General features: G+C 45.3%; 1 protein-coding gene across 1 annotated transcript in view; it reads right to left on the bottom strand.

Annotated features, from left to right (window-relative positions):
* Positions 1–22,965, bottom strand: part of LOC309670037 (uncharacterized protein) — a 62,828-nt gene that overhangs the window by 31,426 nt on the left and 8,437 nt on the right. The window contains exons 2-3 of the mRNA XM_082480842.1: positions 12,795–12,870; positions 11,034–11,524 (exon numbers count right to left, since the gene is read on the bottom strand). Of these exons, the coding sequence (XP_082336968.1) occupies positions 11,034–11,524; positions 12,795–12,870 (567 nt within the window). The remainder of the gene's footprint in view (positions 1–11,033; positions 11,525–12,794; positions 12,871–22,965) is intronic.

Raw genomic sequence — 22,965 nt, 5'->3', positions numbered from 1 at the left:
TTTGAAGAGGGGTAGAGGGGAGCATCTGTCGGTCCCATCTGGGGTCCCTCAGGTCCCCAGTAGTGGATTTTGGCCTAAACCACAACAACCAGTCTCTTACCATCTGATTTTTAAGCAGTAGCAGCCTCTGTTATCTTGTGGATGCTGATTCATAAGAGACTGGTCACTTGTATTAAGTGCTTAAGCTGGGAATTCAACATTTAGTGGTGGTGGTAGGGTAGGAACAAAAGACGACAGCCTATCTCTTCCGCTCATTTCAGTTTCTTAATCTATATAATAAAGTCAGAAAAGCAAGCAGAAAACTGCCACCACCATCATATGCTCTCCGGACTACGAGAAGAATAACCAGCTTGGTTCCAAATAGCCATTTACCCTTTGCAGCCTCTTCAAGCTCACCTCACTGCTCCTCCAAAAAAGTAAACTGTAAGGCTTTCTCCTTTTCAGGGGTTGCTACCATAAGCAAAAGATGTAACTTATGCTTGAAGAGAGATCCATTCACCCACAGACCAAATACAACATGGGCAGTAACAGCATATGGTGAAGCCGCCTGCAAACTCCTTTTCTCCCCAGGCAACGATGAGATATTTGTATCACATGCTGAGGGAGGAGTGGGAAGGGAGAGGTATCTGGCCAACTCAACAGCCACATTGGGACCCAACCCAGGCAGTCCTTCTAATCCAGACACACCAAGGCTGGGGGCAGTGAGGACAATCTAGCCCTATTCCAGAGCAAAGCACTGTAGAGAAGGTCCTGACCTTCACTTCCAAGCAACATCTACTAACTGGTCTTGCTGGAAAGTAAAAACAGGTTGCAGCAAAACTTCTTAATCTGCCAGGCCCTTGAGGCTACTTGGGCTGAATTCAGAGAATGGGAAAGAGAATGTGCCAGCATTATCCTTCTGCACTGTACTGTGTCAAAACAAGAAACAAAAAATCCTTTGGAAAACCTTTTTCAAAAAGGACCCACAACAGCCAACACACAATAGACAGAACAGGGATATGCTGCAGGATGGTCACCCTTAGGTATCCAACCCAGTGCCCACTCTGTGACTGCCATTCACCCCACTTCACATTTTAACCAGCTTTGTTGTTGCTGCAGTTCGGATCTCTAAGTTTTGCTGAGTGACCATTTCTGTGGCCTGCTGGCAGCCCACCATAAGCCACTTCTAGTAGATATGGGAGACTGAGCTTTTCCTTCTACTACTTCAGTAGGAATTATTCTCTGTGGTGCTTTGAGAGAAAAATGCTAAAGAGGTCAAGACCTCAACCTTGTTTATTCACATGCAGAAATTCTGGCAGCCACTTCCAGGTGGGAGCACCCTTTTTTCTTTCAAAATTTGCTCATCCAGGCCTACCTGCCCCTCAGAGTCACACAGAGGGTTCAAGCCTCAAACAGTACCTCCAGCATCACTCAGGAGTTCTCCCTAAGTCACATCCCAAGGACACATGCCAGTGGTGCCTATATGCCTATTTGATCTCCTCTCTCTGGTCTGCAGCCAAAGAATCAGCTTTAGTCTAATACCTTCTAACCAGGCTTTAGAGCTTAGAAGAAAAAAAAGACAGACAGCAGGGTTGGGCAGGTAGCCAGCAAGCCTGCCAATCTAAATGATAAGCCATTGGCTTTAACCTCAGGCTCATAATTTACTGCCACTGATGCCAGGTGCTACTACTGACCCTTTGGGAATCTTAATACAACTAAAGGACTCTCTAGCTCTTTCTCCACCTGTTCTTACCCTTCCTATCCCACAGATCTCTCCTGCCTTCAACACATTCTCCCAAACTTCAGCCACATCTAGTTTTCTTCCCTCATCTTTCTTTTCCTCAAGCAAGCTCTCTGGTGCACTCCAAAACACCCTGACCAACCTAATCCCCAGTCTTTTTCATGATTCAAAGCAGCATCTCAAGGAACCAGGTTTCAGATGTTTCAGCAGATGTTCTGGCTACTGGCTCATGCTTGGAGACAGCCCAGATGGTACTTAGGTCCCATGGTAGTCCAAATAGCTATATTCACCAACGTGCAAGCTCCCAGGAAAAGAAGGCAGACTTATGTGGCCAGGTACCCAGGGAAAAAAGATACACATAAATATTTCCAGACAGAAGCACTCATAGTGGCTCACTTGTCCATCTTCCCCTTGAATTGTTGCCCCTTTGCATGTATTACAAAACAGATCAAAAATGCACTCAGGCAAAACAAGGAAGGAAGGGATTAAGGGAGAAGAGTAGAAGTGTTTAGCCCTAGGGATGGACAAGCCAACACTCTCTGTGCCAGGGCTGATACAATGGTGGAAGAGGTCCAAGGAGAGATGAAAGTCTGCTAGTAGCACACCTGAGTGGCAAACATAGTATCAACAGATGTCATGCAGCAGGGCAGAATTGGAGTGGACTTGCACAGGAATTAATTCTGTATTTCCACAATGTACAGAAAACATAGATCCTCATAGAGAAGCTGCTGAGGTACAGGCTGGATGACCAAACAGTGGGGTGAACTGAAAACTGGGTAAACGGCCAAGCTCAGAGGGTTGTGATAAACAGCACAAAGTCTAGTTGGAGGCCAGCAATTAGTGATGTACCCCAGGGGTCAATATTGAATCCAGTCCTGTTCAACACCTTCATTAATTATCTGGATGATGGGGCAGAGTGTACCCTCAGCAAGTTTGCTGATTACACATATCTGGAAGGAGCAGCTGATACACCAGAAGGTTGTGCTGCTATCCAGAGAGACCTCGACAGGCTTGAGAAACGAGCTGACAGGAACCACATGAAGTTCAACAAACAGGAAGTGCAAAGTCCTGCAGCTGGAAAGGAACAACCCCAACCACAAGCACATGCTAGGGGCCACTGAGCTGGAAAGCAGCTTTGCAGAAAAAAAGATCTGGGAGTCCTGGTGGACACTACATTGAACAGCAGCATGCCTAGGACCAGGGGCAATGGGCACAAACAAACACAGGAGGATGTTCCCTCTGCACATCAGGAAGCACTTTTACTGTGAGGGTGAATGAACACTGGCACAAGTTGCCCAGGCAGGTTGTGGAGTCTCCATCCTTGGAGGCATTCAAAAGTTGTCTGGACACGGTCCTAGGCAACCAATTCCAGGTGACTCTGCTTGAGCAGAGGGGTTGGACAAGATGACTTCCAGAAGTCATTTCCAACTTCAGCTGTTCTGTGAGTATGCTGTCACCTCTGTCATGCTGATTGATGCTGAAAGTTTAGGAATAGGACAAGACTATAGTAGGACTAGGCTCTTCAGGAAGGACAAGCAGGAAGAAGAGGAGCGGGTGTCACCCTCTATGTCAATGACCAGCTGGAATGCATGAAGCTTTGCCTGGGGGTAGATGAGGAGCTGACCAAGAGCTTATGTGTCAGGATTAAAGGGAGGGCAGGGACAGGTGATGTTACAGTGGGGGCCTGCTACAGGCCACCTGACCAGGAAGACCAAGTGGATGAGGCCCTCTATAGACAGATAGGAGAAGCCTCACATTCACAAGCGCTAGTCCTCATAGGGCACCACCCCGATATCTGTTGGAGGGACAACATAGCAAGGCATAAGCAATCCAGGAGGTTCCTGCAATGCATTGATGATAACTTCTTTCTCCAAATGACAGAGGAGACAACAAGGAGAGGTGCTATGCTGGACCTTGTTCTCACCAACAAGGAGGGGCTGGTGAGGACTGTGAAGCTCAAGGGCAGTCTTGGCTGCAGTGACCATGAGATGGTGGAGTTCAAGATCCTTAGGGCAGCAAGGAGGACACACAGCAAGCTTACTACCCTGGACTTCAGGAAAGCAGACTTTGGCCTCTTCAGGGATCTGCTTGGTAGAGTACTGTGGGATACAGCCCTGGAGGGAAGAGGAGCCCAAGAAAGCTGGTTAATATTCAAGGATCACCTCCAAGCTCAGTAGCGATGCATCCCAACAAAGAGGAAGTTGGGCAAAAACATCAGGAGGCCTGCATGGATGAACAAGGAGCTCCTGGACAAACTCAAACAGAAAAAGGAAGCCTACAGAGGGTGGAAGCAAGGACAGGTAGCCTGGGAGGAACACAGAGAAATTGTCCAAGCAGTCAGGGATCAGGTTAGGAAAGCTAAAGTCCAGATAGAATTAAATCTCACCAGGGACATCAAGCGCAACAAGAAAAGCTTCTATAGGTCCCACATGACATCCTTGTCTCTAAACTGGAGAAACATGGATTTGATGGATGGACCACATGGTAGTTAAGGAACTGGCTGGATGGTCGCACTCAAAGAGTTGCAGTCAACGGCTTGATGTCCAAGTGGTGACCAGTGACAAGTAGCATTTCTCAGGGGTCAGTACTGGGACTGGTGCTGTTTAACATCTTTGTCAGCAATAGGGACAGTGGGATCGAGCGCACCCTCAGCAAGTTTGCTGACAACACCAAGCTGTGTGGTGCAGTCGACTTGCTGGAGGGAAGGGATGCCATCCAGAGGGACCTGGACAGACTTGAGAGGTGAGCCTGTGCAAACCCCAGGAAGTTCAACCAGGCCAAGTACAAGGTCCTGCACATGGGTCAGGGCAATCAGAAACACTAACACAGGCTGGGCGGAGAATGGATTGAGAGCAGCCCTAAGGAGAAGGACTTGGGAGTGTTGGTTGGTGAGAAGTTTGAGATGAGCCAGCAATGTGCGATCACAGCCCAGAAAGCCAGCTGCATCCTGGGCTGCATCAAAAGAAGCATGGCCAGCAGGTCAAGGGAGGTCATTCTGCCCCTTTACTCCACTCCCATGAGTCCCCACCTGGAGTACTGCATCCAGCTCTGGGGCTCCAAACTTATAGAGGACATAGACCTGTTGGAGCAAGTCCAGAGGAGAGCCACAAAGATAATCAGAGGGCTGGAGCACCTCTCGTATAAAGACAGGCTGAGATAGCTGGCATTGTTCAGCGCGGAGAAAAGAAGGCTCCAGGCAGACCTTATAGCAGCCTCCTGGTACTTTAAGGTGGCATACAGGAAAGATGGGGAGGGATTCTTTATCAGGGAGTGTAGCGATAAGACAAGGGGTAACAGTTTTAAGCTGGAAGAGTGTAGATTTGGATTAGATATTAGGAACAAATTCTTTACTCTGAAGGTGGTGAGACACTGGAACAGGTTGCCTAGGGAAGTTGTGGATGCCCCATCCCTGGAGGTGTTCAAGGCCAGGCTGGATGGGGCTTTGAGCAACCTGGTGTAGTGGGAGGTGTCTCTGGCCATGGCAAGGGGATTGGAACTAGATGATCTCTAAGGTCCCTTGCAACTCTGACCATTCTATGATTATCTTATTTGCTTTGTCCTTGGCATTTACAAGCTAACAGCAGGTAAGCCTTACTGTCAGCGAAGTGAAGACATAGTCAACTCATTTGCCTCCTTCAGGAAAGGAGAGGAAATCATTACCCTTTCTAGGAAGCAGTTAGGCCAAGTTCTACAAGGGTTACTGCTCTCTCATGCTCTGATTCACCCAGCTCTGGCAGCACACAGGCACTTCGATTACAGCATGTTTTTTCATGGATTAGATAACCATCCAGGGAACACTTAGGGGACACAGAGAAAGACGGAGAGATCTGCTGCCTGGCAGAGTCGTAATTGCCTTCTCGGGGCAGGGTGGGGTTCCTCATGCCTTCCCTCACTACTGAGTCTCTCTCTATCTCTACTACCTCCCAGACAGCACCCTTCCTTCCCACATTCCCTCTCTGCCACCGTCAGACTACAAATGCCTTAATCAGCAAGCCAGACATCAGCTGGGTGGCACTGAGCCAAAGAGTCTTTCTAACAGACATCACACCAGAAGAGAACATCTCAGTTCCTCCAAAGGCACAAAGAATGAGACACCTCTACCCCCATCTCCCATTCATGTGCTATATGTCTAGAGTCCCAGAGTCTCCTGCCACAGAACTACATCCTCGCAGGCAAGTAGATCAGACAATCTAATCAATGACTTTCAGCCCCAAACTTTCTCATGCTAGGATTGCCTCACAGAAGCCAGGCATGGCATTTGTTTTGCTGGCTACTTCAGTGCCAAATGCTGGCAGGGGCGAGATAGACAAGGGCGAGATAGACAGGGGCTTCTGTGCTGGATGAACAGCTGCTGTAAAATATTTCTGGGGGTGAAAAATAAAAGCAAAATTGCAGGAGGTTACCAGAAGCAGGATTTCTCATTCTGTAATGATGCAATCACTTTCTGCAACAGTTTACTTATTATATTGCTTCAATAAGCACTCTGCTGCACCTAGGGACAAAGAACTGCTATGGCCCAACTTTTCATACCTGGGACAGACAAGTTCTGGCATCGGGCCCCTTAGAAAATGGTGTAAGCCGTTACCCTCAGCACAGGCCCCTGAACTCTGCTCAGTCACTCTGGAGAGTGAGGCTCAGGGCAGAGATAATGATGAAACTCCCACCCGCACCAGCGGTGGGTTTTCCGGCACCCCCTCGGCACAGAGGCAAGCTCATGATGGGCAAACATATGATAACAATTTTCAGAAACTGACAAGGTCTGGATTCAAATGGGAGGCCAAGAGGCAAAAAGGACTCACGAGCTCACACATTCTCTATCTGGAAACTATTTGTCAAGTCCTGGAGAGACAGGCAAGGGCAAAGCCCAGCTGTGCTAAGGATATAGAAATCTCACCCTGAAGCCATTAGCAGCCCAAAGCTCAGACTCCAGTGTACCAGGGGTCACATACTGGTCCTTGATCATGTGTGGCAAGTGCTGTCCTGCACCCTCTCTGCAACCAGTATCAGCCCAAAGAAAGCTTTCAGTGCCAACTGCCCTACCAAATTGTCCAACCAAAATGCCAGTATTCAAATATTCAGCAGGAAGATTGTTGGGCTTGATATTACACAGTTAAGCCCAGATCAAGGTTCACACTGTAGCCAGGCCATTTTCAGTGTCAAGCCAAGCCAAAGTTCCACTTGCCTGTTGTGCACTGAAACTGCTCACCCACCAAAGGGGTGCAGTGTCTGTAGTGAGAAACCAAATGTTAGCACAGGATGTGTTTTTCTCTTCTGTGCTGGCCTTTTTCATCCTAGCATCTCAAAGGATTTTAAATAATGCATTAAGGCTCCATAAGACAACGGTATTGATATTATCTACTCATACACGCAGGCAAACTACAGCAGAAAGGTTTCACAACTTGCCCAGAACTACCTAGTGACTCTGTAGCGTAACTGGAAATATACCCACATACCCAAACTCTCTGCCTTTAAAACAATGCTTTCCTTACCAGCCACCTACCCACACATAAATGAGGACAATTTGGATTCCTCATCATGCCAACCCAAAGCTGCTCTCCTCCAAGAGAGTTCTCTCTCCGTGCAAATGCTACACTGACTTCTCAAGCTGCCAAAAGTAGGTTTCAAAGGAGATCCAGCCAGTCCCACTAAACAGCACAGGAGCATGGACCCTTTACTTCCTCTCTGTCTGTTTACACAACCTGCCAACACCAATTAGTCTCATCCCCTGGGAACAAGCTTAGCAGTTCCAAGGAGTCTTTGTGATACCCTGGACTTTGTTACACCTCAGCCAGCCTTGCATCCCCTGGTGCCTTCACCTCAAGCCATCAAAGGATGTCCCTGCTGCTCTCCTTGACCTTGTGCTCTCAGCATTACCAAAAAGCCAGATCTGCTGAGGTTAACAAGGTGGCAGCAGCCACAGTCTTTCTAGGACATGCACAGCCTTCATTAAATAGCAAGTGTCCGGTGGCAGGGTCTGCCTGTAATGAGGCTGCTGTCCAAGGACCACAGTCAAGTAGTGGCTGGGAGAGGGCATTCACTGCAGCAACGCGGGTATTTGCACGAGCCAGGGTGTTTCTGCCCAAAGAAAGGAAAGAAAGGAAGAAGTCTGAGCTAATTTTCTAGTCCTTTGGATGAGTGAAAAGCTAGCATTGAATTGCCCTCTCTCAGCCTCAACAGGCAAGAGGCTGGGTGGCTAGCTCGCCAGCCAGCCAGGGTGGGAAATACACCCACCAACTGTCCAAATTCATGGCTGGGGCACAAAAGGGCAGAATCACACTGCCCCATGAAGCCGGAAAGGCATGGCCCAACACCTAAACAGAACAGCACTTTTTAAACCTGCTCTTGTGCAGCCCTTCCTGCTGAGAGAGACTGAACTCAAAAGGCCTAGATGATGGAGATTTCCATTTATCCACAGGCCATGGCACAGCAATTTCCAAATCCCTTAAAAGTACTCAGATTGCCTTCAACCTGGTTGAGGCTTACCACTTGTCTGTCCCAAATTTGCTCCCCTTCCTTACCAAAAGGCACCAAATCACTGAAACACAGGAAGACATTTGTACACCACATGCCACTGATCCACAGCCTTCCTGCAAAAAACTGCCTTGTCTGTTCAACCCTAAGAATAGCTTAAGCATCCCAACACAGAGCTGCTCCACACCACAACTCTCTGGACCAATTTTCCATCACCATCCAATGTAAACAAGATTTGATGCAAAGGCAAAGCACTCAGCATCTCTTCATCCACCCCTGACTAACCCATACCGCATTGTGCACCCAGAAGTGTCTTCTTGTATCAGAACACATTTGCTTCTGGCACAAATTAATCTTGCCTGAGACTCTGTCATCTGTCAGCTCCACAGAGCTGTAGGAACGGGAAGTAAGGCTCAGGGACAAGGGTGAAAACCACATCTGCTGCTCAAAAGAGTTTCCATCTGATCAAGCTTTTCAGCTGTATTCTCAGGCAAGCACATGATAGTAACAATAAGAATCACAAAGCAAGAATAGCTTGATATTCAGAGCCCAGACGAAGCCTTAGAGTAGCCAGTTTAATATTATCATTCCTCACTTGCATTGTTTACCTGACTAAAAAACACATGATGCCAAGTGCTGCCCAGGTGGTTATTAAGAGGCATTTTTGTTGGAGAATGAAAACAGACCAAGAAACACACACCCTTGTCCCTTTTTACAGGTGGGGAATGGAGTTACTGAACAAGACTTGCCCAGCTTCATACAAGGATTTTGTGGCAGAACTCAAAATGAAACCCAGATTTCAGATCACTATCATAAGAAATGAGATCCCTGATTTTAGCTAAGCTGACGGGAATCCAAAAGTCAGCAGACTGAGTCTACAAAACTATCATTATTTCTATCATGATTTTTTTTTTGTAGCAGAAACAAGTACAAGTAGCAAGCAAAGCCATGCAGTGAACAAGACTTCCTAAATCAAGCAAGAAGTCATCATAAAGCTTCAACATTTTACTGGTTGAAAATTAACCAATTAAAACTGTAAAAATATTGTATTTGGTCATTTATAAGGCTGCATCTTACTTTGCATATTTCTCTGCCCTCCCTCCCCCACCAAAAAAAAAAAAAAAATACAATTTCAAATCAAACCACTAGCTGAATATCCTTTCTTTAGAACGGGGATTCCACAAGCTAGAAGTGTTAATGACATCTACAGTAAAAGTGTTATTTAAAAAAGGACACCCTAACCTCGACCCCAGATTTCAAATTTTGCAATAGTCTTTGCCTCAATCTAGAGGTGTAGAGAGCAGATGGACTAGGAAGCAAATAGTTTTCACAGCGTTTCCCAGAAAGATCACAATAGTTTGGAAAGCTTATTTAAATTAGCCCTTAATTTTCACCAACTCACTCCCAAACACAATGCTGAAGGGAATTTAAGGCAGAGCAGGTAGATACTACGCCTGGGATCCAAATCAGAGAAAGCACCTAGGCCAAAAGGAACATTTCTCCATTTACTCATGTGCAATCTAAAAAAAAAAAAAAAAAAAAAACAAAAAAAAAAAGAAGGCTGGGCACAGGCTTACCAGCTTTTTTTCTCCTCTCATTAAGATGTGAGACTAATTAAAGACTGTCAGTATCAGAAGATTTGAGTGATGTGAAATGCAAGACTGGGCCTTTTGAATGTTCTATGAGCAGAAACTTGGCAAGAAGAGCAAAGAGGGGGTGAGGAAAACTGTAGTGAAACCACAAGTCTGCATTATGTATTCATGGGATGTATGCTACCAGCAGGCTTGAGAACAGCCAGCGATGTAATGGGCAAGTGAAGGGGTCTCACTTTTACAGATCTTGGAAGATAAAATACATAGTCCTTTCTTTTAGTGGGTGCATTAGTGATGTTACAACTAGTACATCCAACCAACCAAAGGCAGTGAAATTCTTCCTTAATGAGAGGAAATTCAGAACTGAAAATAACTGTCTTTAACTTACTGCAATTTACCAGAGTCAGCAGATGTCTGCAGATACTTTTTCAAACTGACACTACACTAGTGCAAGAAGAAAAACAAATAATGAAGAGGACCCTGAAATACTAACTCTACAGCAATGCCTTCTGAGAGGCACCAGATGGGCAGTGCACAGGGTGGCCCACCCTACCAGTACCAAGCATGCCCTGTTTCCCACCCTCTGCAGAGATGAGGCAAACTCCTAGCATTTATGCATCTCAATCCCAGGCCCCTACAAAAGTCCTCCAAAATCAAGAATAACTGCATCTAAAGCAAACTGTGAACAGTTTGTATTTGTAAAGCACTAAGATGGTAAAAAGCACTGTTTTACATTGCTGTAAAACTCCTAGGAGGCATAAAGAGACCTGGGCCCAAGGAGGTCAACAAGTACGGAAATACCTATCATCATCCAGTCTACAACCACTTTTATCACAAAGGTATTCTTTATATGCCTCTAAACAATTAATCTATTTTTGAGTAAATGTTATGGGTCAGCTCATGGCAGCAGAGGTAATGACAAAAATGAAGTCTAGTGATCTTATTCCTGTGTCATCAATGAACTGGACAGTATGGGTGCTGCCTTCCTAATGGGGTAGCAAGAGAACAGCCCAACTGTAGCAAGAGCCACTCAAGTAGCAGCAGCTCTACCTCTCAAGGTGGGTATCTACACTTAGGCCTAGTTTATCCTGGACAGACAGCAGAAGTACCAATTATGCCTCTGAAGATGTGATTGCAAGAAGCAACACTACAGATTTACTGAACCCTGCCTCAGTAACCCTTTTCCATCTTTGCTTACAACATCTTCTCTCACATGATGCTGCTTTCCTCCATATGAAGTTCTGCCTTACCTGCTGCATTTTTTCCAGGTCAAGGCTGGGCCTGCTGACCTTATCCCCGTATCCTTGCCGATGTCTCTTACAAGGCATGACTTGCTCAAGGCCTGCCCCAACACTTGTGAAGATTAAAGGTCTGGAGGCTGGGCTCCGCACCAGGGGTTGGAGTCTCTTGGGAGGGGAGGCACTGAATAGCACAGGACTTGGGCTGGCATGCACGCCATCGGCCTGCTCTGCCACAGGCTGGAATGACATCGCACACAAGTTCTTCACTTCTTCATCACTGGAGGAGGTGTTGTTGCTGTCGCTGCAGCAGGCAAGCCTGCTGACCTGGGACCACTTTCGCTTCTCAGCAGCGAACTCTCGGTTGATGCGCTCCAGCTCCTCTTCCGAGCTGTGGCGGTCAAGGCTGGCATGGAAGAGGGCCCGAACCTTGCAGCATTGATTCTCTTGGTTCTGGAGCTGGTTGGTGGCCAGAGGGGTCAAGGTACAATTTCTTCTTCTCTCTGGTGGGAGGAGAAGATAAAGGAGTGGCAGAGCAGATCCGTGTCCCCCACCCTAATAAACTGGGTCAGCTTTCTCCTGACCTGTTTGTTTTTTTTTCTACCTCCTCCCAAGTAAACCTCCGAGCTGTTTTCTGCCATTTTTTCCCCCAGAAGAAACACACACGCCCAGCTGAATGCTTCCCTTTGGAAGTTTCCAGAACTTTGTTTAAACCAGACTGCTAGACATCCCTTGCAAACTGTCACTTGGAAGTCTAGTTGCAGAGTGAGAACACAGACCTGACACCTACCTCATGCCCTGAAGGTGGAGAAGACATGATCTTGCAAATGTGTTGTTAGGCACTTACCTCTAGCTAGAAACATTAAATTCTAGTGACTAGTTCTCAGGGCAGAGGCAGTAAGTTAGTTACATTATTCTAAGCGGCACATCCGTGGCTCAAATAATAGAGGTAAAAGTCCTCTTTCTATTACAGGCCTTGCCATATAAGAGAGCCTGCCTTCAGCCATAAGATGGGCACACTCTACCAGTTCTGCTGAGCTCTTTCCATGTTAAGCATGTGGAGCAGGGATTTGAATTTTGACGGGACATCCTTTGGGCCAGGAATTTAACTTCTTCTGCATTTGCATAAGAATCCACTCAAATTTGGCCAAATTACGATAAAACACAGGGCATGCACAAATGACAGAGACCTACCATAGCTCAAGAGATGCATTTACTACAGATTTCACCTACAGCTCTAAGCTGCTTCATACCAGGTCCAAAAACAATAGGAGAGCATGTCTCCTCTACAAAAGATCCTCAGCTAGATTCAAGAACAGGGCTGCCCAATACCCACAGTATAGGAGGAAGGGAGCGAGCTAATCAGACAAGTGAGTCCAGGGGAATGAGGAAAAGGAACATCAAAACTGGAAATGACAAGGAAGAAGAAACCTAGAACAAAGATGATGCAGGTGCATAAGGATGGAATAGATGATAAATTCTTAGTCCCAGCTCTGCTGCTGGCCCAATTGCAGACCTTCTCTGCCCTGTGTGTGCAGCACTGGGGCCTTAACATGGTTAACAACATCTGTCTCTGGTAAGAAAAGTGCAACTGCACCATCTGATAACACCAGCTTCTCCCTGTGAGGTCCCAAAGACTTCAAGGTGACTGACTTAATGCATCTGGTTGTGGTACACCAGGGACAGAGTAGGAGGCACTTCTAAGAGCACAGGTGAAAAGCAAAACAGACATCAGCTGTAGCATCCCAGGACCCTCCTATCTTGTCCCTTTACCTCTGTCGATCTGAGCAAGTTCCTGGTTCTCTCCCTCAGAGTCATCGCTGTCCTCATCACTTGGGGGGTAGGAGATCTAGGGGGCAAGGAGAAAGAAAAGGCTTCATCGTGAACACTGATCATTGCCCTGCTGCTGCCCGAGCCACTTCCCCCACCCTCTCCCTCTCATATCCTGCAGTCATCCACCCCACCTAACCACACGCCCGTCCTTAGCACCTCCCTGTATACACATCCTCATCTCCCAACCTCAAACTCCCATCTTATCCTCTTACTTGCAGCAACACAAGACACACCGCCTACCGCTATTTCCACCTTACTGCACCACCAACTCTTTCCCAAACACAACGAACATACACTGCCCATAGCTCCCCAGACACACCGCTTATAACCATCATGGCCTACCACATCCACATCACGTGGACAACTGAATCTCCAAAACCGGTCACTGAAATAAAGACACATCCTGTCAACAGCACTATCATCTTGCAAGGAAACCACAAATGGAAGTGGCATGTTAACTTTAGCTGTCCTATGTATGTACCCGCACTTCCCCTTGAAGGCGCACGCACACAAGCCACCAAAGAACAGACTCATCTTGCTGTCCTACAGGACACCTCTGAAGAATGTAATAGAAATAAAAGAAACAGGATTTCAAAGAAATGCTAACAATAACATTATGCTGTCCCCACCAGCACACAATCTTAGAGTACCACTGAACACCTTTAAATGCTCCAAGAGTAACGACAATTCGCATATTTTGTCTATCAGGAACTTTCAGGAGCATTTGCTCTCGGTCAGCCAATGGACTTCAAACCATTTGCTGTATACCCAAATACTCACTTACTCAAAACATGTTCTAACACTGAACAAACTTGGTAGTCGCCACTTGAGAAGGGTTGAGAGATGTGAAACCAAGCTTTTGTAGGTCAGATAAATCCCACTGCTGCTGAGTTTCCTATGTAGAGGAAACCCTACCTACCTTGTTCCTAAAGCGACTTTTGTTCTGTTGCATAGAGCATACCTGGCAGTTATTAGATCAGACCTCTGAGCTATGCAGCTTAGTATGTGTCTCTGGCAATGGCCAAAACCAAATGAGTCAAAGGAAAATGCAATACTTCAAAAGAAACCTTTATAAAAGACAGTTCTGGAATAACATGATCACTGCAAGATGAGCTTTATTATTCCTTGCACCTTTTTATTCAGAATAACAAACATTCCCATCATTCTTAGCTGAGTCTCACAAGCTACTTGCCCACAACAGAATCTAGTGGCATAGGTTTCAGAAGGTTACATGCTGTGTTTCTATTTTAAAAGTGTCTGATGTGCTGTGCTTGACTTTTACAGAAGATGAGGCAGCATGCAACCATTACACTGATATGGACCCATTTCATCTCCACCACTGTTCCTAGGGAAACATCCTTGGAGTGTTTCAGCCTCCCAGAGACCCAAAAGAGCAGCTACACTTAACTAGGTGTTAACTAGACACATACAGCTGACACAGAGAAACAGGAATAGTGGACTATTAAGTCAACATTCCTATTTTGTGACCATCCTCCAGGATTGTGTTTGGGGGTTTCATCCCCTCAAAAGCCTGTTGCCACCTTTTTTCACCTCCTTTTTTAAAGCTACCTTTTGCCCTTCTATATTTATGTCATCGTTTATGAAATCAGAAAATATTTTCCTTCCTTGCTAGTCTTTAAACTACTTCCCAACTGTCAAATGATGAATGGGGGAAGTGGCACAGATTTATCCCCATTGCTGACATTCCTAAAATAAACACAGGGTTTTTTTTTTCCCACCACAACTACAATTTTCTTGTACGTATTCATACACATGCATCATTTAATAAAGGCAGCTGGCACTGAGGAACACTGCCAAATTACCAGACTTCTAGTTGTCCCCAGAACAGGTATAATACCTTGTTTGTGCCATGGTAGTTCATAGAGGGGACAGCTGACACTGAGGTGCCATTGTGCTAGCTGCTGTACAGACAGACAGTGGTCCTGTCTTCGTTACAAAAGCTAAGGCTTCAATTCTAACTTGAGAGGTACTGACCTCAGTCTGTGGCTCATTCCCACATAAAAACCTTTCATTTGGACATGGCAGGGTTTTCAGTGAGGTTTAACAGCTCTGCATGGGAAACCTATCAGCTCCAGTTTTTGTACTATGTAAATGTCAATACATAGCATGGCGCTGCTTCCAAAAAAGAGGCAATGACATCTAGCACACGCAGGTCAAAGAGCTACTGCACAATGTCACTGCCTTGAGATGCTTAAGATAGGAGTTGGATTTGAGTCAATGATTGACATTTTGAAAGTCTTTGTGTCTACCGGTCCTGGGCTTCCAGAATACTCACTCCTCCCTGTATAAGTGCAATTTTGCTAGCCCCTAGACTCACATGGATAACTCTCCTCTGCTATGTCCTCCCCAGCCCCACAGGCAGCCCGAGACTAATCCCCTGTGAGTTGCCTTGAACACTTCTCTAGAGGCTTTGTTCAGAGCACCTGTGAGAGAAGACAAACCTCTTTCAAACAAGAGGATACCGAGTGTGGACTTGGTCCCATAGTATATCCCAAAGAAATTAAAGTGGCAGGACAATACAAAAGGCTTCATGGAAAAAAGGGGCTCCCAGTCTTGGTGATCATCCTCCTGATGCTAGCCATAGAAAAGTAAGCACCTGCTCTTCTAGAATCAACTATGATTTTTATAAGCAACATATCAAGTGCTTTTCAGAATCAAGGCAATTAGAGACACCTATTGAGCCACTCTTTGTGACACCCACCTTTTCATTTGGAAGAACATACCAGTAGCACATTTCTCCCAACATTCAGACTTGGTGTCTCCCATTACTCCCACTGGTTTATTATACCCTTGTTCTAGACAATACCTTCAGAAATTAGAATATTTTCATAATATACATCACAGTTGACCATAAAAAAAGCCTTAAAATCCAGCAATTGTGCATTTTTTGCATAAATGAAGTAAACAGATAAGACTCATAAGTCACACTGCCTCTGATGTCCCATGACCAGCTCTGTCTTTCAAAAAGTCCTCTCATCTCTGATTTTGTGTGGGTTACATACTTGCAAATATTGTCCTGCTTGGTCTTCACATCTTTCAGAGATGTCATCGTTCCCCCCCATTTGTCATTTAGCAAGGTCTGCTATTTTAGTATTGTTATATTCTCTTTTTATTAGTAAATCCTTCCACAAATTATATCCTGGTTGTGCGAACTGAAGTCTCCCAAGCTCCTATGTATGAGACCCTAGCTCCCATGCTCCAGCATGGAGAACCAGCATTCATAGCAGACTAACAATTAATCTTGCAGAGCTCAAATTTTACATATGAAACTCCCTGCCATAATATACCACTCAGGCAAAGTTTAATGGAAGATCGAAAAAAAACAGGCTGTCTGTATGGATAACAAAAATTTCCAGAAACTATAAAGATACAGGGAACCAAAGACTAATGCTCTGATGAGCTGGAGATAAATGCTCCCTCCCTTGACTCTTCCCAGGCTTTAGCAGTAACACTTTCCTCTCTTCAAAAGCATTCCACTAAAACCAGTGGGATTGTGTTCAGGCCTCCAGCCTCCCCTTAGACAGTCCCCATCTGATATTAGCCACAGATTTACTTTTGTCTGAGGCTGCACAGACTTGTTTGCCTCACAAACTCAGAACTGTGGCACTGAGACAACAGCTTGATCTCCATGTCAAAGATCCCACTAGATCACGGCTTCATTCACAGGATAGGAATCACAGAACTGTTTAGATTGGAAGAGACTTCTAGGTATTATCTAGCCCAAGCCCCTACTCAAGCTGAGTCAACTAGTACCGGTTTTCAGGACTGGGCCCAGTACACTCTGTACCTTAACACACAAAATTAAAAAGAAGAAAATCTCCAGTTCACATAGATGTGTGCATGTTTACAAGTCATGGCGCAAAACAAGCCAGAAAAAGGATAGGTACCCATCCACCCTACAGTCTTTCTTTAGAAAATGCATCAGATCTGAAGTTCAAAGACAGCTGTCTCCTGTTGATGAGGATCTCAGTCTTACACCTGGTCCTTCAGCTCCGGCACCAGACATGCCTTCTGTCAGGTTAAGGACTCCTACCATGCCAGATGGAAACATGGACAAATTTCCCCATGCAAATCTTTGCTTTTCTCATCACACTGTGGCTTGGCAACTGAGAAACGATCTTTCGATCTTTAATGTGCAGCCACAACTGCCCAGTCCTAAAAGGTCCAATCACCCTTAGAGTCTAAAGCCCCAAAATATACCAGACAATAAAAACTTCACCCTGTTAAAGCAAAGTTACTCTTGGTTTTGCTTACAGAAGATAAATTAACCTGCTATCATATGATCAAAAATTACATTAAGAATCATCTGGCATCTTACAAAAGAGAAGGGAATCTCACTTCTAAGCCAGAACAAATCTCTCCCAACAGACTTCACTTAATGGCTGTATTGTCCTAAAAAACTAAAACACCAACAGGGCTGTTTGGTGCAGCAGAGGGTGTGCGCATAGGGAGCGGACAAGACAAAGCTACAACTGACCACAGGCAACCCCTCATTCTCAGTTTGAATCAAGAACGCACACAGACTGGAGGGCACCATTCCCAATCCCGTTCTGGGAAGGAGTTTACCTCCAGGGAGGTGGCTTCCCCAGCAGAGGCCAATGCTGCCTGTGCTGCTGCATAGAAGGCTGTTTGTGACACAAGCTCATTCACTTGAGCCCTGGCACTCCAGTAAAGCTCCTTCCATGTGCCCTGGAAAGAGACTGCTGAGTTGGTTTCACTCACTGGTTCCTGGCACAAAAGCAGAAGAGGATGAGCAGCTCACCATGACTACTGACATGTCTGCTATGGGGAAACAACTTCCACTTGTTCAGACTGAAGAAATGAAACTAGTGCTACTTACCTTCTCCCTGCCGCACTGCTTACAGAGCAGCTGCTAAGAGACACGGGCATCCTACAGCACAGAACTCTGCTGTTGGCTCTTCTTCCCAACTCCTTGGCGTTAGTAAAAACATTTTACTAAGTTTCCCCACTGTTATTCTTCCAGGTCAACAATTGCTGTAGTTGCCATGGGACACTGCCTGATCTTGAATGAGGGAGGTTCCACCCTCCCAATTATAAAAAACTGAATTAGAGAGAGTGGGAAAACAAGGGAGATTGAGACACTGAAAGGCAGTTTTGAGCCATGGAACAACATGACAAAGGAAGAAGTGAGTCAAGCAGGCCCTCAACTTAGCATCTAACTCCTCTCCCAAGTTCTCCTTTAAATTTTATTTCAGACATATTCATTCATGCTAGTAAGAGGCTGTAATGCTTGCTCTCTCCTCAAGAAAAACAGCAGAGTTAGAGATTAGAGGAAAGGTTTGGTTCAGTCTTCAAACATCTACAAATGAGATATGACTGCCCAGACTAGATCTGGGCTTTACAGCAGGGGTCCTTCAACAGCTAAACTTCCAGCCAGAACAGCCCTAATTTGGAACAACTTTCTAAAAGTCTTTTTCCCCAATGTTATTATTACTATTTTCCTTTTCAATTTTCATAATAGCTCTGCCTCCAAACTCCTTTCCTCATTTCCTTGCAAATGGCTACAATTGAAACCCAGGTTTCATAACCCTTAAACATTGTCCTGCTTGACAGAGCAGCTGTCTGAGGCAGTGAAAGCAGTGATGGGCCAGTGGGATGGCACGCTCCTTGTTTTACAGGTGTGCCCCATGCCAAAGACAGCAAAATTCCTATTTTTTGTAGGAATGCTGCACATTTAGTCAGACATATCTTGTGCATGGGTCTTGAGTCCAGTTAACCATCAGTGGTTTCAGATTTGAAGGAGGCAGAGAGTAACTCTAGGTAGCCAGATCCACAATGTTTTAACAATACAGATGTTATTTTCGTTCAATGCTTACAGACACGGGCAAACATCGTGACTGGCAACTCTAAGGGTGAACGTAGCGGGACTCAACATAAGAACATGGAAACTGAGCTTCTGTTCTGAGGAACAACGACTGAACTTGGTTTCCAGAAGCGTGGGCTTAAGTTGGGTTACCTAGATCTTAAGAGAGGAAAACACTAGGCTTGCACAGAACAGCAAGGACATGAGTGGTGGGTGGGTGCGGTGAGATGCATCTGTAGTCCTCTTATTGTTTTAAATCCTCTCCTTCATCTTTCTGTAATTTAATGGATAAATTAATATGTGTGTTTTGAACGTACTGTTTGCACAGCAAGGTTGTGTTTATCTACTCTCTGCAGCTCCTAGAAAGAAGTTACAACTGTGGCCAAACCTGACCAGAACTACAGAGATGAGGGCACTGCCCTAGGCTTGGGGATTCTCATTTGTAAGTGGCATGAATCAGAGGACTATGCAGAGACAAGTGGAGTGGGGCTGGGTTCAGCACTGGGAAGAGGCACAGAGACTGGTCAAAATGTGGTTCATGCCAACCCCACAGAGCACAGCTGGACTCCACGCACTCTCATCTGTCCCATATCAGTTCTCTTGCAGCAGAGTCCGCATCAAACCTCCTTTTCTAAATCTTCCCCTGCTCTTCACAGGGCAAAGCTGAGATGAGTTTGCAGGGGAAGACTAAAGATAAAAACACCAGGGGCTTTCAGAAAATAAAAAAAAACAGCAAGTCCTGATGCATTGCCATTGCTCCAGATAGGTACAGTATACAGCACCAATAAGCCCATGGCATATGAACAAACGGACTCCATACTCACCAGAAAGAGCAAACACCTGATGTTCTCGGGTCACAGGCAACTGAATACAGCTGATGCCTACAATTGAGCTCCACTGTTTTACATCAGCTAGGAATCGGGTATCAGGTGAGCCACAGCAATAGCCTTTTCCATTGAATCCTATTCACCATGGGTCTGTTCTCAAAAGCTCTGGGCAGATATTGTTAGAAGAGCAAAACCGAGATCATCCTTTTAAATTCCACTCAAGATAAACCTCCAAAAGGCAGTACTTGCAAAGCGACTAGAACAGACTCAGTTCTACTCAGCAGAGACCAATGGTATAGGCACCCACATATAAACACACTCCTCCCACCAGACATCAAACTTGTGTGCCAGAGAACACAAAAAGAATGCTACCAACTAAAACATGAGACTTTAAGAAGCCTCCTAGGCAGAAAACACCCAGACTCTGGTCCTTGGCACCCAAAATACTCCAAATCTGAGAGAACTCCATTCAGTTTATTTATCCTCAAAGCCACTATGAGAACCAGAATCTCTTTTTACAAACATAGTTTCAGTTGCGTTTGGAGCCATGCTTTAACAGGTCATGATGTTAAAAATTACAGATAGAACAAAGTCACTACAACCCCCACTCAGCAAGTGGATAGAGCCTGGTAACAAAAGTGTTACCACTGAAGTAGAGCCTTTAATTCTCCAATTGCCTCCTTGCCTTCCCAGACCACTACTATTAAGAAGTAAGACTGATTTTGCAGCACAGGAGCTAGGGGAATGTTGGAGCTCCATGCTGTGATATGTATCATCCTTTCTGGTAGCAAGAATTTTTACAAAGTTCTCAAACTATCCCTATATTGTTAGCTTAAGAGGCTGGTTAAGGTTTATAGCTCCTTCTATGGTGACAGAAACCATACACTCCTCCAACTCCATTTCTACCTGCATGTGAAGCTTCCAGATGTCTTCCTAGTAAGTCTCCAGCAAGTCTCCTACTCTCCTCCCACCACTCAGTTTCTGCTCAGTACAAACACCCAGCACAGCCTGGCCTCAGCCAGCAGTCATCTGTATGTGACGAAGACACACAGTTAAGTTTCTTGCCAGCTCTGTTATTCTACTTGCAAGCTTTGCTGATGTGATAAAGAGATTTATGACTAATTCATATGCAGCTTTCAAGGATTCTCTTGGAAGACTAGCATCCACCTATTACCTTTCTCACCCTATGAATGGAGACAGCATTTTACATACATAGTTCAGAAAGGAATTAGCAAAGAAAACAATGATAAAGAGTCAATAAACGCCCATCAGAAAAAAGCACCAACCTACAAAACGTTTGTGCTGCAAAGAGATCCCTCTGCAAAGGAGGTCAACTCCTCTAACAGCTTACAGTATGGAGCCCTGGCATTCCCCTGGCTTATATCCCACAGAAGCAGTGTTATTCAGCAGTGTTGACACCACAAAGCAGTCCAGAAAGACAAGGAGCCTGAAGGCTTAAAGGCCTTCATTTCAGGGCCTCATCCACCCTGCATTAAGATACAGTGACTTAGCTCCATCTGTAATTTACAGCCCATTTACTGCTGAACCTCAGCTCCAAACACACTCAGATTAAAAGCAGCACTCTTTATCACAGGCTTACAACCCTCTCAGACATAAGAGGAAAGCAGTACAAGGGACACCTAGAACTGGAGGGGCACCTATCTAGCATAGCTAATCTTATCTGTCATGCACATACTAAGAGAGGGAAGGATGGGAGATGGCTTCTCACACTAGTGCCAACTATTTCTGCTTAGGCCAGAGGGATTTAAATACACCCCACCTGACTCATACCCCATCCCCACTGGCCTAGCTCAGTTATTACACTGCTGTGATAAGAGGTCCCTTTGCACAAGCCAGCTTCTCTGATGGTTTACAGCAACTCCCCAGCATTGCATGGGTCCCCTCTACCAGGGAAGTACAGCCAACAGCAGCTGGCATAAACAACATATCTGGTAACAGTTTTCCATTCACTCCTCAAAAGACCCAGAGAGAGCAACTGCCATTGCCCTGAGATACTTCATTAGCTGAGCAGAAGCTGCCTGTGTTGGGAGACCTCACTCAACACTCACCTCTGCTCAGCCATAAAGAACTACATTAGCCAGATTTGCAAACACAAGGAACAATGCCTTAGTCAGTCTGGAAAATGCATTTGGAGCACATGAGACATTTCAGGCTTCTCCTCTAAAAATCCTACATTAACCCTTCTGAGTGCGAGCAGACATGAGCCGTTTCATCTCTGTGGATTTACACCAAACTTCTTGAGTTTTATTATGGAGCAAACCAGTAATACAGAACAATCCTTCAAGACCAGATCTTTGATCCATCTGCTCGGGCATCTTTAAAGAGTTAGGACCCTGTAAAAACTTGCAATGCCTCTCACTGCACCAGATCCTTTCCTGGTAGACATTGCATGATTTCAAGTGGTTGGGAGAATCTCGTCAAAGGGTTGGTCTCTTCACACCACACATGAAGCGATGGGCTAGAGACGAGTGCAGAATTTGAATGTTTACTTTCTCATCCAATATATGAGCCAGAAAGCACAAAATTAAATTAGTAAGAGGCAGGTTCTAAACAAAAAACAGGTAATCCTTCAGCAACATGTAGTCAAGGTGTGAAACTTTTTGCCACAGGATGTTCTGGATGCCAAGACCCTACATAGATTTGGTGGGGGGAAGTGGACAAGTTAAGGTGAAAGAAGTCCACTGGGCTACTAATGCAGAGACAGCAGTTGGGTCTCAAGAAGTCCCTGAGAATAAAGTATGTGCTGTTCTTAGAGTCTCCTCTAGATGCCCATCTCTGGCACCTGCAGGAGATATGATACTGGGGGAAACAGGTCTAACATAGGATGGGTGCACACAGCGCATGCATTTACTTGCAATGTGACAACACAAGGGAACGCGCAGAACAAAACCCAACAGCATTCTGCAGATTCAACTCACCTCACTCACCACAAACAGTTAGTGACACAGTGTCCAAGCATCACATACTAAAGCAGCACCCCGACACATCATTTCAGAAACAAGACAGGGGAAAAGCTGCATTGCACTGTAGCCCTCTTCAAAATACCACTGAGGGGTTTCCCAAGAATGACTTGTTCTGTCCAAGAGAGAATAAAGGGGGTTCTATGAACAAAAATATATACATGGAAGCTGCTGATTTTTTAAGCCTCTAAATTATGTCACTTCATATGCTCCATATCAAATACCACTGTTCTCTCCTGTTAATTAGTCTTCAGCCAAAGAACTTCTATTTCTTCAGAATAACCAACTCCTAGGAATAAAGAAGAAAAAATGAAAAAAAAAAAAAAAAAAAAAAAAAGAAAAAAGAAACCCACACACAAAAACAGTCTGGCTGCAGACAACTGTCTGGAACAACCACTTGGTTTTGTGTGTAATAACTGGGTGACAGGATACGGAAGGATTATTTTATATTTTCCCAG

The sequence above is a fragment of the Vanellus vanellus genome (genome assembly GCF_965231255.1).
Source record: "Vanellus vanellus genome assembly, chromosome: 3".
NCBI classification, from domain to species: Eukaryota; Metazoa; Chordata; class Aves; order Charadriiformes; family Charadriidae; genus Vanellus; species Vanellus vanellus.
Note: the sequence above shows the minus strand (reverse complement) of the source record. Positions and strands in the feature narration are given on the sequence as shown.